The sequence below is a fragment of the Mchenga conophoros genome, linkage group LG19 (assembly GCF_057382185.1).
Source record: "Mchenga conophoros isolate Kocher_MC1m ecotype Shallow Benthic linkage group LG19, M_conophoros_male_GT1.1, whole genome shotgun sequence".
In the NCBI taxonomy this organism is placed as follows: domain Eukaryota; kingdom Metazoa; phylum Chordata; class Actinopteri; order Cichliformes; family Cichlidae; genus Mchenga; species Mchenga conophoros.
In genome coordinates this window covers 27,758,173-27,777,346 of record NC_140544.1, presented here as the reverse complement: position 1 = coordinate 27,777,346, position 19,174 = coordinate 27,758,173, and the positions used below count along the sequence as shown (strand labels likewise).

The 19,174-nt window shown below is 44.4% G+C and overlaps 2 protein-coding genes across 7 annotated transcripts in view; one reads left to right on the top strand and one right to left on the bottom strand.

The window, feature by feature from the left end:
• kidins220a (kinase D-interacting substrate 220a) overlaps positions 1 to 14,795 on the top strand; it is a 45,468-nt gene extending 30,673 nt beyond the window's left edge. For 2 of the 6 annotated variants that reach the window (XM_085258422.1, XM_085258423.1), the window contains exons 24-32: positions 3,202 to 3,380; positions 5,402 to 5,613; positions 6,350 to 6,463; positions 7,114 to 7,173; positions 10,295 to 10,411; positions 10,617 to 10,715; positions 11,669 to 11,887; positions 12,790 to 13,011; positions 13,370 to 14,795. In XM_085258422.1, coding sequence (XP_085114548.1) covers positions 3,202 to 3,380; positions 5,402 to 5,613; positions 6,350 to 6,463; positions 7,114 to 7,173; positions 10,295 to 10,411; positions 10,617 to 10,715; positions 11,669 to 11,887; positions 12,790 to 13,011; positions 13,370 to 14,260 — 2,113 coding nt within the window. In that variant the 3' untranslated portion in view covers positions 14,261 to 14,795. Of the gene's footprint in view, positions 1 to 3,201; positions 3,381 to 5,401; positions 5,614 to 6,349; positions 6,464 to 7,113; positions 7,174 to 9,077; positions 9,111 to 10,294; positions 10,412 to 10,616; positions 10,716 to 11,668; positions 11,888 to 12,789; positions 13,012 to 13,369 lie in introns of all 6 variants that reach the window. The other 4 variants (XM_085258424.1, XM_085258426.1, XM_085258425.1 and 1 more) reach the window with 4 other exon arrangements.
• A 1,374-nt stretch (positions 14,796 to 16,169) lies between these two features.
• On the bottom strand, positions 16,170 to 18,608 carry id2a (inhibitor of DNA binding 2a). The gene is made up of 3 exons (XM_085258428.1): positions 18,137 to 18,608; positions 17,746 to 17,806; positions 16,170 to 16,875 (listed from the first exon to the last, which is right to left on the bottom strand). Exons 1-2 carry the CDS (start codon positions 18,488 to 18,490, stop codon positions 17,750 to 17,752), a joined length of 411 nt encoding a protein of 136 aa, XP_085114554.1. The 5' UTR covers positions 18,491 to 18,608; the 3' UTR covers positions 16,170 to 16,875; positions 17,746 to 17,749.
• Positions 18,609 to 19,174: the final 566 nt, after the last annotated feature.

Here is a 19,174-nt window from a genome sequence, read left to right as displayed (position 1 = left end):
CTCACTAGGGATGGGTATCATTTAGGTTTTATCCGATACCAGTACCAAACTGGTACTTTTGAAATGGTGCTGGTGCTTAAACGGTGCTTGAACCGGTGCTTAAAGAATGAAGAACACGAACTTTGTCCAAAAACCTCTCGTGTTTAGCTGTTTTTTTGTAAAAAGACAACAATGTTAGCCTTTTCTGCAGCTATAGGGGATTTATGGCATCACTCTTGGCTGGAAGCAGTGCTTAAACAATGGGGGGGAAAAACACAAACTTTGTCCAAAAACCTCTCATGTTTAACTGTTTTCCACTTTTTCTTTGGTCATTTTAGCCTTTTTGGCCAGGGTGAAGTTAGTATCTGCCATCAAACAAGAAGACAGCCGCATGTAGCTATGATGATGTTTGCTAGTTCACCTTACATGCATTAATGTAATAACGTGGTTAGCCTACTCAACGTAAATTACACACGAACAACATTAAGCTACTCACGCAGAGAAGAACGGCTGCTGCTGCCATCATCATCCTCATCATTTCTGCTACACTGGCAGGGCTAGGGGCCAGGACTCTCCTCTTTGGGTTTTTGGGGGATGTTGCAAACTCCGGGTCCGATAACAGGCACCACACCCGCAGTAGATGTGCACGGTGCACAGTGCAAGCTATCAAATACGGCGCATTTCTCTGCTTTTAAAAACACGCTATGCGTCGCCAGGTGTTTCATCGGATTTGAAGTGTTACCTCCTTTGACAGTATCACAGTATCAGCTTAAAGCACTTGTTGCAGGCTGCTGAGTTTGCATCTTTTGCTGTGAAGTACAGCCAGACTTTTGACCGCTTCGCCTTGGGCATTTTTAATCTGTAGCTCTGCTCTAAAAGAACGTACGTACCTGGGCCCGCCTACTACGCTTGCAAAGGTAAAATGATTGGCTGGAATCCAAAGTGTATGACATTTCAGGAAAAAAAAGCGCCGAAATAAAGCACCGAAATGTGCGCTGCTTTTCGGTCTGGTTACTACCGTTTATGTCCGGTACCGGTACCCATCCCTACTCCTCACTGTCTTTTCTAAGTAGCAGTTGGGTGGGTGCAAAGGGTTGCTGTGAGCCACCTGGGCTGTTCTAAGAGAAGATCCTGAGTGGGAAGATAAATATGAAAACATTCACTTGATTCAACTGAAATAATGTATATGCTATCAACATGCGGGATTTGCATGTCATATATTTATTTTTCATTTATTATGACTACCAAACACGCCAGAATGTCTCTCTAAGACACCCAAATGTCAGTATTTCTTGTCAGACTTGAGCATGAACCTGCAACAAGGTCACAGGTTTTAGCGCTGCAGCAGCAGACCTGTCTATCACCAGCCATCTGTCCTGTGGAAATGTCCTTGAACAGAGGACTGGAGCCCTACCTGTTCACTCACTGTAAGCAGTCTGGAGTGTCAACTAACAGCCAGAAATGGAAATTATGTAACTTGTAACTGAGTGTTCTGCACCTTTAAAGGACTTGTTTGTGACCACCCATCACTGAGGTATGAGAACTTCACTGGAATGGGCTGATGGAGGACATTTCAGGCCACCGTGTTAACCAGATTAAGTTAGTTTATATTTTGGATTATTAGCTAACAGTCTGCTGTGTTGAGCTCTGGCCAGATGCTGACCTCATCCTGACTTAGCTAGCATGCAGCAGCAGCAGCAGCCGTACTAATCATCCAATCAAGTCACAGAAAGACGAGTCTGTGTTCACTGTTGAAAACAGCTCAGTCTTTGAGAAAAAACCCAACTTTTCCAGCTTGTATTCCCTGCACAGCTCACCACTAGACAGACTGGATGATGTATTAGAGGAGGGTGAGTTGAGGTTGATCTGTAAGGAGGGAAGGTTAAGGGAGATGTAGGGAGAGAAAAGCATCTACTGAGAAAATGATGAAGGGTTTGGATGACAAATGGAAGCCGAGATGAGAAAAATGTCTACTCCCCACTGAAGTCTCCTCATTCATCTGATAAGAGCTGCATACTCTCATGATGAATGGCCGGTGTCATAAGTCACTCCAAGTTTCATATTTTCCTGTCTGAATGATAGGATCGGTCGAGATGTACTGATTGCTGTGGCTTGTTGTTGTTTGTATCCTGTGTATCCTTGGCCTCATTTTACCCTTTCTGTGATTTTGTGATAGCACTTTTAACATTATTCAGCTTAAATAAAAGTCCTCACTTCATAACCTTTCAGCATTTGTAATCCATATGCAGCATTTCCGGGGTCTAAAATTTGGTTTATACAATTTTAATTTTAGTGTTTTAAAATGGAATATTCCATAAGCTGAACACAGCGTCGATAAATTGTTCTCATCTAAAGTTCTTCATGTAGTACAGCTTTTTCCCCCCTGCTGTATAGACCAGGAAAACTATAATCATGCAGAAACAGAACAACCTCCAAACGTGGTGTTTACTTAGGGCCTGTGATAACAAACATCACGTTAACCGTAGCAGCACATCATGACGCGCTTCCGTCTGCTGCTTGCTAAATTACCCTGATTGTCATCTTCTCAGGTTTCCTCCTCTGCTCAGAAAAGATAACATCCCTCACTCTATCTGTACTCGAACATCCCCGCTTTCACTATCTCGCCTTTTTCTAAATCCAGTTATCTCTCTACTCTCATGATGATGATGACCGTTGTCATATCTTTTCAATCTTAACAGAACTGCTTGTTGTTTCCTCTTTCCTTTTTTTGTCAGAATTTAATGATTTCTATTTTTTGCTATGAATCCACAAGTCAGAATTTAGCATGCAGTTACATATTTATGCCATATTTGTCAGTAAGACAGAATAGTTTGTCGTCATCCTTGTGCTCTCTTTGGTTCTTAACTCATAAAGAGGAGTAAAAGGTGTCAAATTGTAATATTGTTTCCAATTGGTGCTTTTTAAATTTCTGTTATTTGTATTGTTAAAGTATTTGATCAAAGGGTAATTTACCTTTCTGATTTCTAATTTAGTGTTCACGTGCAATACAAGATGTAGTAAAATGGTGTTAACTAATGTCATACATACATTCTGATAAGTCATGCCAGCAGTGGTTGCAAACATCACATTTCTAAACACCCTCAAATAGTCAGTGGTGCCATGTGTTTTTTGTTGTCCTTGGCATTTTTCGTCTTAATAAGTATCAATTAAGGTAAATATTCACTACAATAACTCCTTCAAAAATTCTTCATTCCTCTAAAGAATCTCCAAGAACATCCCGACCACAAAGGACGTGGAGCCTCTGCTGGAGATCGACGGAGACATCCGCAGCTTTGAAGTGTTCCTCTCCTCCAGGACGCCCGTTCTTACTGCCAGAGATGTGGAGATGTTTCTGCCCTGCACTGTTAACTTGGACCCCAAATTGCGGGAGATCATAGCAGGTCTGTACACACATGGTATATTTTACAGATGGCAGAAAAAAAAACAAACCCTGCCATAAATAGCATAGTGTTAGTAGATATTTGAGTTGCAATATCCTGTCAGAACAACTTCAGTGCTCTTTGGCAGTCTCCTGTGCTCTCCTGCAGGGATTAGCATTCTTTCAAAAGATATTCCCTCATTTGGTATTTTGATGATAGTGCTGGGGAGTGCAGTCTACCACATCCAAATCTGTTTTATTTTGTTGCAATCTGGGGAAAGGAAAGGGAGCATGAAGGGGATGAACTCTGTTGTTGCCTCTGAAGCTTTCAGCCACATCTCATGGACATCTTCAGCAAACGGACAAGCTCAGTTGGCACGTGGATGATTTAGCTGTTATGATGGGACAAAAACCCCCAAACTGAATAGTGAACAATAGCATGGAGACACTGAAAACTGTCCTCTATGCAATGTGTCCGGTGCAGTGCCAGCTCATTTGGCAGTGGCATTACTCATAGCATTGTAGCAGGGTTTGCTCTAAAATCGCCCACTGCAGGGGCTCTCAGTAACCCACAGCGTGGGTCTTGTTTCCAAACAATCAAATGTCGACCAGCGCTGTACGATCAGGACAATGCCTTCGCTCCCCGTTTCCAATCTGGCCATAGTGCAGCACCAAATTTCACACTTTGTAGTTACACTGACGTAATAGTGCATCACTGTTAAACTGTAAGCCAGAGCGGAGTTGTACTTTCGCTACCGTGCGTCAGCGTCCATTCGGCCCGTACAGGAGTGTGGATGACGCCTGGTGTGAAGCTGCTGCATCATAGCGTTATGAGACCACAGAAAACACACACTCGCACACACAGAAAGTCTGTTCCACTGAAACAACTTTGAGTCACGGAGGGCGCAGCTGACAAAGTACTACAACCAAACGCCCCGATCTGTAAGTACAGTACTCTGTTCCTAAAAAGGTGCGTGTAGTGTATGCATCCATGAAACATGTGTTTGTACGTGCTCAAAACTGTGGGCGTTTGTGCCTCCACTCTTATCCACGGCGAAACGGAAGGTGACCAACGCTCCTACCCAGTCATCGAACTCCCTGCGCTCCCCTCCCTGACCAGTTGGTACTTGGTGCCCAGTGTCCTGTGGCCAACCAGTGGGCAGTGCTGTCAGTGATACCCGCCCATGAGCCTGACTCACATCATAAGGCCCCCATTGTGTTCACAGGCTGGATTGGGTCTCACTCAGCGTGTCATTCAGCAGCCACTTGTATAACCAGGAGACATTCTGGTGCCTGCTTCTGTTTCTGGTTCTTCCTTTCTTGCCAGCCGCACAGAGCTACTCTGTTCTGTCTTCGGGCTTATTTAACTTTAATTTGGGAGCTTTAACCGAAGCTCCCTACTTACCTCCTCCACGACTTCTCTCAAAGTCAGAATGGTTCGTGTGAAAGCGGTTGTAGCAAAGCACTTACGGGATGATGTCTATGAGTTCACATGGTCCTCTTTGTTTGTTTACATGGGCGAATTTATTTGACGGGGACAGCAAAGAGCTGCATGTGCCAGAAAACGTCACGTGGCTGGCATATAATCTGGAAAACAGAGAATATCAACACGCCTGCTGTTTGTGAGCAAACAGAGTAATAGGAATCAATGTGAGAGTGGAATTCACAGTTGAAGGTCTCTGTAATCGTAACATCTGCGCTAATTTTCTTTCCAGTCTGTAGTTGTTTGACTCTCTTCTTACTGGGATAAGGAGAACATGTTCACGAACAATGTTCTTGTTGTATTCCCTGCAGTGCTTTGAGAATCAAAGAATTTTGCCGGCATGTACGTCAGCTGTTTGATATGTAGTTTTTTTCCTCTGAATTCACAACTGTCCAAACTCTCCAGAGATTATGAAATAAAGCTAAATTATTGATGTGTGGGTGGATCTGAAGGGTCTTTATAGTCATCGCCAAGACATGATAATCAGCATCACAGATAAACCCTTCCTCTCTCTCTCACTCTTTCCATTGTACTTCTTCCCTGCCTCTGCCGTCTCTTAGATGTGCGTGCGGCCAGGGAGCAGATGCACATCGGAGGAGTGACCTATCCCACACTGCCCCTCCAAGAGGCAGCGGCCCGTCCCCAGTCAGTTTACACCCAACACTCTGCCGCCTGCTCCCCAGCAGGCTCCTTCACCGGATCCCTGCCTCCTCAGCCACACAGTGCCTACTTCAGTGGAATGACTGGCCCTCAGCACCCTTTCTACAACCGGGTGAGGAAACATGACTTACATCCTGTACCTACAACTCACTCTAAAAGGTGTCTATATGGCCAAATGACAATGCTAACAACCCAAAAATGGCACACAATAGGTGCTTTCAGGCCAAACAGGTCTAAGGACTACCCACTGGGGTGGTCCCATGTGAGAACATACCAATGAGGAATTAGGAAAAATGTAGGCGGAAAGGAAATACAGCAAGGACATAGTTGAAAGCAGTGTGATGTTCTTTTAGGTAGTGTTACAAATAGCTGTTTCCTTTAGACAGAAGCTTCTTTCAGCAGCTTGCTGCTGATGTTAGCCTCCAAATCTGATCCTTGACCATTGATAGTCTCCATTAAATCATATTGATTCAGATCTACTTTGGTTGTTGTGATTGTCATTTTCACTGAGTGCAGACTCACACAGCCAATATCAGAGTCCTTCAATCTCTACTAATATTTACTCATTGTTTTTCTTAAGAACTGTGATTGGCTCCTCTGGTCAGAAAGCACCTATTGAAATAAAGATGGATTTCAAAGAGTTACTGGATTTAGCTGCCCAGTCCTTTATTCCTTATCAGTTGACCTACATTGCAGATTTGGACAGTGCCGCATGACCATGATATCCCCCCCAGCATCCTTTCCTGTTATATGTACACATGCTCATGCTCCTTTATATGATTTTATGATTTTTGTTTTATTTTGTCTTCCTGCCTGCCTTTCCACAATCCTTCTTTCTCCCCTCGTAGCCTTATTTCCCCCATCACGTGTATCACCTGCCACGGCATTTCTCCCACCATGTCCCCTCATCCTCGCGTCCTTCCATTAAACCACCCGGTCAACCGCAAGACACCAGTGGACTTGTAAGTAAAGAAGTTGGGCTAAATGCATTTCACACGTGCTTTCATCTCACCGTAGCACATACACCGTAAAGAAGTGTTAATAGTGTGTTTGACGTTGTTTGACTGGATCGATTGAAAGTTTAAACGCTTTTTACTCTTCTGGTTCACTTTGTTAATAAGTTTATGACATCTGAGCAGTGTTTCCTGGCAGCTAGAAAAGTCTTATTTGATTAGACATACACAGAGTTAAGTTAATAGATTAAATAATTAAACTTGTAAAATTTCAGGCTCAGGACAGCGTGGAGTTTTAGCACTCAGTGTTTAATGTGCTGTGAAGTCCATTGTGAACCGCAAAGTATGACCTCCTTTCCTTTTTTAATACTTCCTTTTCTGTCGCACACCTCATTTGTCCTGTTAGTGATTCTATATGCTTTAGTTTTAAATTTCTTCATTTCCTCTCAATGATTTTATAACTCCCTGTTTTCACTATCACTGTTCTCATTCACAGTCCAGGTCCTGACCTTAGCGGGGGTATTTCTCTGTTTGTAAAGCCTTACCCTTGCAAATTAAGAAGTTTAAGGTCCTCCCAGTAGGCTGCATGCTTATAACCCCAACCCTCGTTAACACGTCTCCCTGTACAATCCTTGTCTCCATTCTGCACTCCATATCAGGACATTATTGCAGAGGATGCCAGCGAAGCCTTCCACACAAGCCCCATTGACCCCACAATGGTAACCTTACTAACATTAGCGGACGTGTAATACGCACATACAAACTCAACACTAATGCAAAAAACAAAAAAAGTAGTCCTTCATTATCTGCCTGCAGGCCTGATGCTTAAACCTCACATGCTGCACGAATAACAGGCATGCCTCGTTGTGCGGCAGGCTACTTATTTTGTTGCAGTGGTTTACAAACGCCAGGAGAACTAAAATAAGCTGTCACGCCTGCTGCGTGCTGCAGACTGCTTAAATACTCATAGTAAGCTGCATCCGGTGTGATTATTACCCCCCACTAAGGAGTGTGCAAGCAATAACACATGTAATTATAACACGCTGAATGAAGTTAATTCTGATTCTGGCACACTGCAATCTCTACTTCTCTTATAAATGGATATTTCACACTGCGAAGTCTTGGTGAAAAGTGTGTGGGATCAAAAATGGTCTGTCTTAAAACGAAAGCCAAAAACACACACTGCCCATTGCTCATTTTGTGCCCATCATAAGTGATGGGCAGTGTGCAAAAATCAACAGCGGGTTGGATTTTCTTTTCTTCTTCTTCTTGTAAATGGATGTAGAGGTCCTGTGAACTTACATCAAGGATGCTTGGAGTTGCACTGAAAAGAAGTGAGCCTCTGCATCCAGATATTCACACATTTGAAGAGAAATCAGCCAGTATTAGAACAATTTGATGATAACGCTACTCGGGAGATTTCTGCTTCACAAAGGCACTTATCAGGCTGCTGCCAGCAAGCATTTAGAGGAGCTGTATGAAAGATTTAAATATAGATTACTGAGTAATGTTCATTCCGTCTAACTCTTATCTGTCTGTATTTTGTGTCTTTAATTTAAAAAAAAAATCCTTTATACCTTCATCAGTCTCTTATATTTTAATACCAATTTTTGTTCCTCGTATCTCCCTTGTGCTCTTTCCTCCTTAGTATAAATTTTCACATTTTCCTTCCCTTTTTTGGTTTGTACTTAATCTCTTTGTGTCGTGCTCATGTGTCCCTGCATTTCTACAAATCTGCAAATGTGTATGTGTACATTTGTGTGTAATTCCTAGTGTGGGGATATATAAGCAGCCCTATCCCAGTGTAATTGCCTAGCTGATGTAAGTGCGAGTATGGATTCCTCTGGCTGCTGGGATTATCATCAGAGCAACTGTTGGGGCTGGCAACACACGTACAGACAGACACACACATATATACTGACAATGAGCCCAGCGCTGGTAGAGCTTATCTCCTTACCAAGACGCTTCCTCCCTCACAGAGCTCTGTTTCCTCTTCCCCATCCTTCTGCCCAGCCCTGAGCTCAGCCCAGCTGTAATTACAGTCTTATCACACACACACACTGGGAGGGTTCACACAAACACACACACACACGGACACACCCGCAGACATTCATGCTTTCACTCACGCTCTTAGAAGACACGTTTGGTGTCTGAATCAAGGAGCCTTATTCAAGGCCTTCAGTGAATCGAAACTTCTGCTTTTTCTTTGCAGAGTGAGAAACGTCTCATTCTCTAGATGGATCTTTCTTTCTGTCTCTATGTCCTCCGCAGTCCGCTCTGTCTGCAAAGATTATGGCTGTAAAAGCCAGCTGACTCCAGCGAAAACAAAATCTCTTTCTCTGACAATTCTACTTCCAATAGCTTCCTCTTTTCCAGGCCGACAACACTGGCTGGCTAGCTGTCTCCCCTCCTACTGTTTGACAGATAAATGTCTGCACTGTTGTCGTGGTGATGAGTTTAACATGTGTCCTTACAGTCTCTCTGCTTGTCTGTCTAAATTTCTGCCTCCCCGCCTTCTTTTTTCACAGGTACACTCCTGGTTTCACAGTGTTATAAATGTCTGTGTGTATTTTTGTCTGACTTCTTGTCCGTCTGCTTCTTATTTTTTTGTCTCCTGATCAAGCATTTAAAGCCGCTGCCTTACAAATTCAAGCAGGTACACCTTTGGTTTCGATGCTACTTCCATTTCCATCATCCACCTATCTCTGCTTCATCCCTAACACTTGTACCGGTGTACGTTGCATGCTGTAGAAACACGGACTTGTTGCTTTAAAGTCAATGCAAAACACAACTTAACTAGTATAGTTATTAGAGTCACTAACATAGTTTCATTCTAGAGTGTGGATATGATCAGTAGTTAAACTCCCTTAGTGCCAGTCTTCATCCTAGCCATTACTGAAAGTTGGCACCTATTATTGTGTACTGTGTTGTAAGAGCTGCTTAGGTTTTTTGTCTAACAACCACTCACAGTTCGGCTAAGCTCTGCTCTTCTCTCCCTCGAAACCAGAAACAAAGCCAGGGGGCTTAGACTGAAGCCTTGTCTTAATAGTGCTAATAGCCGAGTGGAGCGGGAGGAGGGAAGGATGGAGGGGTGAGAGAAAGACAGTGATGGAAAAGAGAGTGATAGGAGGTCAGTGCAGGAGGCTGAGCAGGGAGGAATGTGAAAGGAAGGAAGGAAGGAAGGGAGGGAGAGAAGAGGGAGAAGGAAGGAAGAAAGAAAGGAGAACTTTGCTTGTCTCAAAGACGAGCAGAGCCAGAGGGAGAGGGGTGAGAAAAGGGACGGGAGGGGGGGTTGGTTGAAGGAGGGTGGATGAGGTTTGTTTGGTCTCCGTGCCAGCGGGTGGCATTTTGGCTGTCTGTGAGGCCTTCACAGACAGCCAGTTGCATCAACAGGCAACTGGTGTTAGTCACATCGAGCTACGTAGCTGCTCATCAGCAGAGGCCGCTTCGGTGTTGGTCGGCTCACAGACTCACAGACTCCATCCCTTAAGTGTTGAGCACACACATTATGCGCTTATATATACACAGAGAAAAAGAATAAGGGAAGATAACAGCATATTTGGATAGGTTGGCATTTATGTTTACTTTTACACTTACACTGTGTGACTGATAGAAAGAAATACAGTGTGAGATCGTGGTTTTGCACCTCTGTGTGCCTCGCAGCTAACAGCCCTGCACGTCTGTTTCTCAGGAATTGTTGCTCAGTTTGCCCTAATCAGTGTGTTAGGAGTTATGAGTTGCTCTAACAGAATGTGTGCGTGTGTTTGCTCTGGTGACTTTAACTCCATGAAAGCTGTCTTAATATGTTCCAATTATATGTTAATGTGTTTTATTATGTAGGGCTCTCCCGCCATCTTGCTCAGCTCTTTGAACACAGACGCAGTGTGCGAGCGTCTCAGGCAGCTAGAAGGAATCGACCCCACCATGCTGCCTCAGTACACCTCCACCATTAAGAAGGTACACGTTTAAACTAAAAGAAGTTTATGTGAACACCTCATTTTTTCTTGTCGTCATCTTTGTGTGGCATTCTTTCGATGGTCACATTTATTGCAACATATGAATGCAGTGTTTTTCTTCATGAAGTTCTCGCTACTCTGTGGGCTTTTCTAGGCAATTGCATTGAATCTGTGAGCAAACCAGTCCTTTTTTTTATCCGTTGCAGGCCAATATAAATGGTCGGGTGCTCACGCATTGCAACCTAGATGAGCTGAAGAAAGAGATGGAGATGAACTTTGGTGACTGGCAGCTCTTCAGAGGAATGGTGAGACTAGATTGCTTCATTTAGGTGCCTTTAATGCAATAATATTGTGCAACTCAACATCTTGCTAAATATTGTGTGCATGTTCTCACCATTCTTGTGCGAGTTTTCTCTTGAAGCTCTGGTTTCTCATGCTCCAGAAAAGATGCTAGGTCAATCTTGCCTTTCTGGGCCTGTGATACTGTTGAAAAAATAGGCTCTAAATCTCACGAGTTTCCTTTCCTGGATAAATAAAGTTGTTTTTTTATTAATTACCCGTTAAACTCTTGTGAACAGAAGTGGTCATATGTAGGCTGACAGGGAAAGCATTAGTCCGCCACAAACAATATCAACTGCCCCTCTGCGACTCTGACGTATACTCAACCATACCAGGGCCCCGCTGGTGATATTTGTTTCAGTTGTGGTTTGTGCCAGAATCCAGACAATATCACATAATAAGACATCTCGTGTTGTGCTGAGATATTGGGATGGAGATTTTATAATCCGTATTACGAGAAAGGCGCTAGTCAGCCAGCCAGAGGTCTAGTCGGCTCAAATCACTAACACATGTAGCCGGCTCCACTTCATCAAATGTCAGTCTGTGCTCTTAATGCCAAGGCAAGAGCCCCAGATTGATCGTGTTTTACCGGAGATCCTATGCAGGGCTTGGGTAGAAGCAGCTGGAGAGTGCAGTGGCCTTGCAGCTCCATGTAAAAACCAGTGTTGTGTTGCCAGGATGCAGCTAGCACAGCCATCTGGTTCAAGATTGCTGACTGATATCTGGATGAAGGGAGGGTATTGTCAGGGAGGAGGGGACAGCTGAGTAGATCTACTTAAGGAACAGCTCCCAATTCTGTTCTCACAAGCTTTTGTTGTTGTTGTTGCTGCAGTCTGATGTACTTGTTACATTTAAACACACCAAAAACCAACACGCTAAGTGACTTGTTGATCACATATATTGTCCTGTATTGTTTAAGGTCATAGAACAGCGGCATGCTGAAAGCCAGGCAGCACTTCAGGATGAGTCCCGAGCTGCTAGCGAGCAGGGCAGCAGCGTGCACCTCGGGGAGCCCAGCAGACGCTCAGGGGGAGCCCAGCGCGAAACAGCCGCCTTCAGCCTCAACCTCAGCTTTGAGGAACTCAGCGGCGTGGGTCTGGAGGAGCCTGTGAGACGCAGCAACAACTCACACTGGCCGGTTAGTCTTCCTGTCACGAGCTTGTTATAGAAATATCACAACTGCGGCGTGATCAACCAGTGTGTGTGTGGGCACATTATTTTAACACATGCAGATGTGCAACCGTATTGAAGTTGCTACTTTTAAGCGTAACTGTTATCATGTTACACTTGGAAATAGTCGGACCCCAAACTGTTGAATGGTCGCTGCACCAAGCCAGTGTGTTGATGACCTCAGCAGTTTCACATAAATGTGGTTTAACCCAAAAAAAAAGAAGAGCACAGCGGAGGAAGCTGACGATGGTCTTGAAATTTGCAGAATTAAAAATACTTAGACACTGCTGCAAACCAAAAGGTGTCAAAGGGCCCCCTATTTGGTATTTTCACCTTTTTGTATTTCCAGTGTGCAAACATCTGAGACACATGCAAACGGTCACACGTCGAGTGACACTGCTGCTGTTTCAGATGACCTCCAGTTCCCACTCCACACGCGGTCTTTGCTGGAAACATTCAATTCTCAGATTTAGAATATTTCAGATCTAATGATCAGTTTCAGTTTCAAGTTTCAAAGTTTTCTAGTCATATGCACATTAAAGAAACATGTTTCCCTGTACAGTGAAACTCTTCCTTTGCTGTACACGACAGATGCCAAACAGTATGTAAGAAATACAGTCGAAATATAAGATGTGCAAAAAATAAACTCTACAAATAAAATCAATCTGAGCTACAAAAGCTCATGTACATATTCATGCAGTTTAGAATGCTGCTGTATATGTCTGATTGCACACAGAGTAAATGCTGTTGCACTCTTGTTTTATGCACTCTTAAGTCAATAGCCCAGAACCATAAGGCACTCTGTACTCAGCACATGACAGACTCGGATGAATGTTGCACCCCAACCAAACTTTTTCCTCATTTTTTCAGGTGGCAAATCACCGCACTTCAAGCATGTCTAGCCTGAATTCCCAGGAATCCTCTAATGACATCTGCAAGCTGACAGACAAGCAGCAGGCTGAGTATCATGATGCCTACAGGGAGTACATCGCTCAGATGGCCCAGCTGGAGATGTCCGGCAGTGGGGGAGAGAGGCCTGTTCAGCCCCACCCTGGACAATTCCTTCAGGCTGCCAGCTCAGAGGACAAAGGGGTGGGTGGACAGTCACAAGTACACTGTCGTGTTTTTGTCACCACATCGCTGATGGCAGAAATAGCTCATTCAAATAAGTCTCTACTGTCATGACTGGAGGAAAGTACCGTGTAGTTAACTTGTGATTTTGAAATGTTGTATTTAGCTGTACTGAGAAATGGCGGAACTCGAAGTCTCAGCTGAGAAAATGGAGACCACTGCTTCTTGCATTTCATCATTATTGGCTTATATTCTTTGTTTGTCTTGGCACCAGAGGCAGAGATAGGAATCCTTTTGTCAGTGGTCTCTCAGAGGTCAGCAGCAGAGGATTCAGTATATTTTTATGTTCTCCTCATTGAAACTTCTTCCCTCTTCTCAGGCCAAGGAAGGATCTGATCAAGACAGCCGCAAGTCTTTCACCAAGAGAAGCTCCAAGAATTCTGATGCCACAGACTTTGCCTCAGGGACCGATGGATTAGACCCCATCAGCGAAGAGGATGAAAAGCTGGATCACAGCTCGTCCTCCAGGACTCCAGGCTCCAAGAAGAAAGGAGCTGGGTCATATTACCACAAGCTGCCCAATGATGAAGACTCGGGCCCAGAAGACTCTGACAACACCACACCTCTCCTCCATAAAGAGGCAAAATTTGGTGCTCTGTCTTCCCACAGCTCCAAGCCAACTGGGCTGCTTGCCAAGCCTGGCTTCCTCACCGAAATCCTCATCGATAAGAAGGACTCGTCCGATTCGGGGATGCGCTCCAGTGAAAGCTCCTCAGACCCATCCCTGGAAGAGGCTGAAGGAGAGACTGGCAGACAGAGAGATGCACTGAAGCCCAGTCTGATTGAACTGGAGCTGGAGGGCTTGGTGAAGAAGAGAGGCCCCCTACCCAGCAGCCTGAGCGGCCTGCAGGATGCCACAGTGGCCCGCATGTCCATCTGCTCCGAAGCTCCATCTGAGGCCAGCCTTATGGCCAGCAGCCCAGATGAGGGGTGGCCATCCAGCGGGGTCAGCAACCTCAACCACAGCGCCAGCAACACCACCCTTAATAACAACACAAGCAGCCCCAGCGACACCAACACTAACACCAACAACAGCCATCAGCAGCAGGCTACCATCACAGGCACAGAGTCCGCCTGCTCCAACATCATCTCCCCAGATGTCATCATCATCCCCGGCAGCAGCACTGCCAACACCACGGCAGCCACCATCCACCACAACCAGAACCTGCGAACCATCAGCCTTGGCGACGAGAGGGAGAGCGTCCTCTAAGAAGCCACGTGTTTGTTACACTAAGAAGGGTCATGCGGAGTGTGGTTCTTGATGTTTGTATTGTGTTGCGATGAACTAGCGTAGATGAGTGTTGTGTTGTTAAGGACAAAGTCAAAGAAGAGTTGTAAGGTTTAATAAAGCAACCACCTTGATTTTTGAAAAGGATAAATCTGATAGTTGATGGTTAAATACCAAAAAATGTTTGTAAGGTCTGTTTGTTTGTCCCGTGTGTTTTTGTCGTTAGTTTGGATTTTCTGTGTGTAGTGACGGTAATGTTACAGTAAAAAATAAAACAAAATAAAGTGTTGCTTATAGAACAGTAGCCATGACTGTGAAGAGAAAACAAGTCTAGTGTTTCTGAGGCATTCGGCCTTCAAAGCATGTTGTGAGGTTGCTAGAATATTTCAGGTAGAACAAAGTGTAGACACTTGTGCTGTTTTCTGTGTGATAGAAATGCATGAACTAGACTGCAAAGCGTCACATGTAAGTGTGTTTTGTGAATCAATAAACATCCTCAGTATGTGGACTCTTGAAATCAGTCTGACGGGGGTTTTCTTTTTTGTTTTCTTCGACTTAACTCAGCTGCTTGTGCAGTACATTATTGGAATTCGCTGGTAAATAGGCCAGAATACGCACATTAAGTCACATTTTTAATAGCTTTCATATTTTACCTAATGATGTGGTGAGGAAAAGCAAATGTCTTCAGTGGTAGGATTCGTATTGACCGATAGATGGCGCACTCTTCATACAAACGTGCTACTGCCTGGTTGTACAGACACCGCCTGTCAGGTTTGAGGACTCTGAACTTCAACACAGTAACTCTTAAAGTGTCCTTTAAGGAGCCGTTTTTATTTCTGGTACTTCTACATTTAACTGTAAATGAGTCTTAACTTTAAGACATGCTTTATTTATAAATAGATTTTTCCTGGTTTGTATAAGAGTGACTGTTTCCACACTTGGAGATTTTTAAGTATCCCTTGGGGTTATTAAAATAAATAAATAAATAAAATCACCTAATGGGAGGCCACAGATTACTTGGCGGGTCAGTGGTATGGAAACATTTGAGATCCTGCAACACGTGACTGTCAGGTCTCACTGCGGGGTCCATCACGTCACCCAACAGCACGCATTAGCCGCCCCCTGCCCCCCCTTTCTACCTCAGTCCGCTTTTGATGCCTGCTTTAAAGAACAGTGGACTGCCAAATGACCACGGGTGGCTTTTTGATTTTGAACTCCCGTCATCGTTTGACTTGGTTTATAGTTTAATTTAACAGGAATCAAGCTGATAAAGTCCAAACTGCGGACACCGGTGGGGTTTGATTAGTCAAAATCTGGTCTGAATACAGATGCTTCTAGGACGTTTTGATCTGACTCGTACTTCTGTTTTGCAAAAAGGGGAAAGGCAAGTTAATAGCTCGACTTACGGAATCCAACCCATCACAGACCTATAGTTTCACCTCTTTCCCACAATTGTCTACCATTTAAAAAAAACAAAAAAAAACAATAGATCCTCGGCTTCTGGCTCTCACAACCTAAACCAGTTAATCCCTTTTACTTTCAGCGGCATGTGAGAAAGTAAGAGTGCAGTCAGTGCGTCCTCAGTAAGCTTTTACGCAACCGTGCCTCCAGGTCGTGTTTGCCTTGGAGAAGTGTTGACGCTGTGTTTTAAGACTATTATAGGTCACATACTGCAGGTCTGATAAGGACACTCTGTACGATTAGTTTTTCATGCATCTCAGATGTTTTCTTTACATCCAACCTAAAGCCAACACAGATAACCTCAGCTTGTTCTGTATCTGACTAGATCATTTTACGCACTGGTTTAATATCTCCTGAACAAACAAACAAAAGCCCACCACATTTACCCCCAACCCGAAGTGGTTCTTCCCCCAAATGACACATATCCAAATGGCGTTTTTGATTTATTTTGTATAAAAAGGTACAATTTACATTACTTTTATAAAAAGTTTCAGCATAATTAAGTACAACATTACACTTTTGCAGAAGTTTGAAATTCCTGCAACTATACAAGATAAACTCCCGATGAGAGTTCACAAGGTTTCATTCTTTTCATTTTAACTTTTTTTTTTTTTTAAACAACGTCCAGTCCTTCATGTGCCAACAATTCTGACAAGACTAAACTTTTTACAGTAACTAACCAAGCTGTCTATTTACGTTCCCACCTCCGCAAAAAAAGCGAAGACTTCAACAAGGAGGAGAAGGACAGGAGGGGGGGTGAAGAGGGAGGAAGAGGGATGGGGTGAAGTCGGTGGTGGTGGTGGGGTGGAGGATAATCCTTGTGACAATCTCGTTTTTCCTCCCGCTGTCGGGAATATAACGCGCCTTCCATTTCCAGAAAGGACCCACAAATAATAATAATAAAAAAGTCTTAAGTTAAATAATAATGAAGTGTCCAAACAGAAAACACATCACATAAAGATTGTCCCATAATAAGCAAAAGTCTCTTGATTTCAGCGTCAGAAGAGGAGAAAAAAAAAATCCAGGCCTGGAGGACAGAGGTTGGAGGTGAGGGAAGGGAGAGAGAGAAGGGGGTGGGGGGGAGAGAAGTCCTGCTCCCCAGGTCCTGTGTGTGTTTTTACGTCTTGACCAAACACCTGCAAAAGATTGAGAAAGAGAGGCGTGTTTAGAAAATGCAAACAGGGCAGAGATCCGGACAGACTGGCGCCAGGGAGGAAGCCGCAGTTTTTAACATTTAACCAAACACTCCCAATACTAAGCAAACCCTGCGCTCCAGATGTACACACACAGAAAGAGAGAGAGGGGGAAAGGAGAGGGCGCACGCACACACAGGCAGACACACACACACACTTCTCGCACAACTTCAGCCTACAATCTGGGGAAGAATCAGCGTAATTGCCGCTCAGCTGGCGCCTACCCACTTCTTGTACCAATTATGTGCAGACATCGTAGTAGCAGTAATCCAAACAGCCATTATTTTCCTGTTGCAGATGCTCTTCATTATAGACACAAGAGGGTATAATACAACCCTGACGATTGCTACTTATATACAGTAAACCAAGCAGCCTGGAGCGAATATCTTGCCACTAAACTCCAGCGCGAAATATCAGTCTGCTACGTCTTTCCACACAGCAGATGAGACACGAAATAGTTCGATCAATCTGTGACACACTAAAGTCTCGCAGAAGCCAGTGATGTGATCTTTAATTTTGTTTCGGATGAGCCTTGTAACTAATAATAATAATAATAATAGTAATAATAATAATAATAAAAATGTACCCAAGTCGTGCTTGCCATAACAGACGCCCCAGTGTTGCATCGCATTCTCATACAAAAACATTAGTGGGACCATTACAGCAACGTGAGACGACATTCGCGGTGGAACAAATGGATGGGTAAATGGTAATTCAAGCCCATTCTGCTCCAGCAGACTGGGAGACAGGCTGTAGCGGAGCCTAAAAGCCCTGGACAGAATGCAGCAGCAGACATGAGGACAGCCTACTTACCGCTTTAACGATGCAGAGTCCGGCTGTCATCTGTCATCAGCTCTGATGGCAACTCCGGGGACTGAAAACAAACAAACAAACCGACCAAATGTTAATTCTTTAAGCAGTATCCGAATGATGTGTCTGGCGTTTGCAATAGTGTTATGTAGGTCAAATCTCTTCCTCATCTGATTCTGAACAAAAGGAGGAAAAAAATATATAACATGCCATTTCCCCCCCCTCCTCCTTTCCAACAAGCCATTTTGTGCGAGTTACGCATAGGCTACAAAGGCGCACTGCTTATGCGCGCACATGAAAAAAAGAGAAAAAAAAATCCACCAAATCTTTCTCTCACAACACTCTGGACTGTCGCTTTTCAATTAGGATACGCGCTCAGCTACAGTGTAATTACCTGTAATGACAAGATGCTGATATCTGTGTTGAGGGTGGTCAAAGGAGTCCTGGACGGAGTCTGCCCCGGCCGGGAAGGGTGATGCAGGCTGGTTAGTGCGACACTGGAGTCCAGCGCAATCTGCAGGTCCAGGATGTAGTCGATGACATGCTGCAGGATTTCCATCTTGCTGACGTTCTTGTTCTGGGGGATGCTGGGCACCAGCTCCTTCAGCTTGGAGTAGCAGTCGTTCATGTTGTACAGCAGGCTGAGCGGGTCATCCACCGGGGTCTTGCTCCGAGAGATTCCCAAGGAGTGCTCTGATAAATTCACGCTGTTTTTCCGGAAGGATCGCACGGGGCTTATTGCTTTCATTTTTGTAAGTGTTGAGCGAGAGGGTTTGCTTGTGTCGGATGTCTTGCTTCTATTAAGTCCTGTGATTTGCCAGACGATCTGCGATCAGACTGGATTACCTAGCTGTCAGTGTGGTTTATATAGCCAGTAGGCTGGGCATGCGGCACGGGCGGGCCAAACGCGCTGATTGGGAGCTGCTAACATGTCACTCAACTTCCTTTATACCCTCTATTGGCGCTTCTCATTCAAACCCCACCCCCTTTCCACCAGGTTACCAGTGGCAACGCATGTTGGAGGCGGAACCCAGAGGGCGCTTCAGCAGCTCCGGTGGGCAATTTGGAAAATTAAGCCCTTACCTGTTTCTGATCAAGAAAATTAATGATTCTCATGGATGTCAGTTGACAACGGCAAGGCGCGAGCACCTTTGCCTGCACGTTTTAAATTTGACCCCATAGATTTGCGATCGGCGTCGAGCTTCAGTGGGTTTAGAAAGGTGTATTTAAATTCAACATAAAAATAAATAAAGGAGATCTTTTCAAGAGTTTATCTGCTAATCCTATTTACTGAACACCATCAAAGTCCTCATCAGCCAGCACTTATTTTTCCTTCTTGCATCAGCGCATTCAGCTGTGGATTTGAAGTTGTGGAGCAGTGATGATAGTGACCGTGTCCGGCGCGCCTGATGACTCTTAATTCACACCAGCC

Excerpts from the sequence above, each read along its gene's own strand:
- id2a (XM_085258428.1), bottom strand. The coding sequence starts at position 18,490 with ATGAAAGCAATAAGCCCCGTGCGATCCTTCCGGAAAAACAGCGTGAAT. Across the intron at positions 17,807-18,136 it reads TCAGCATCTTGTCATTACAG|TCCCCGGAGTTGCCATCAGA; the intron begins GTAATTACACTG and ends GTTTGTTTTCAG.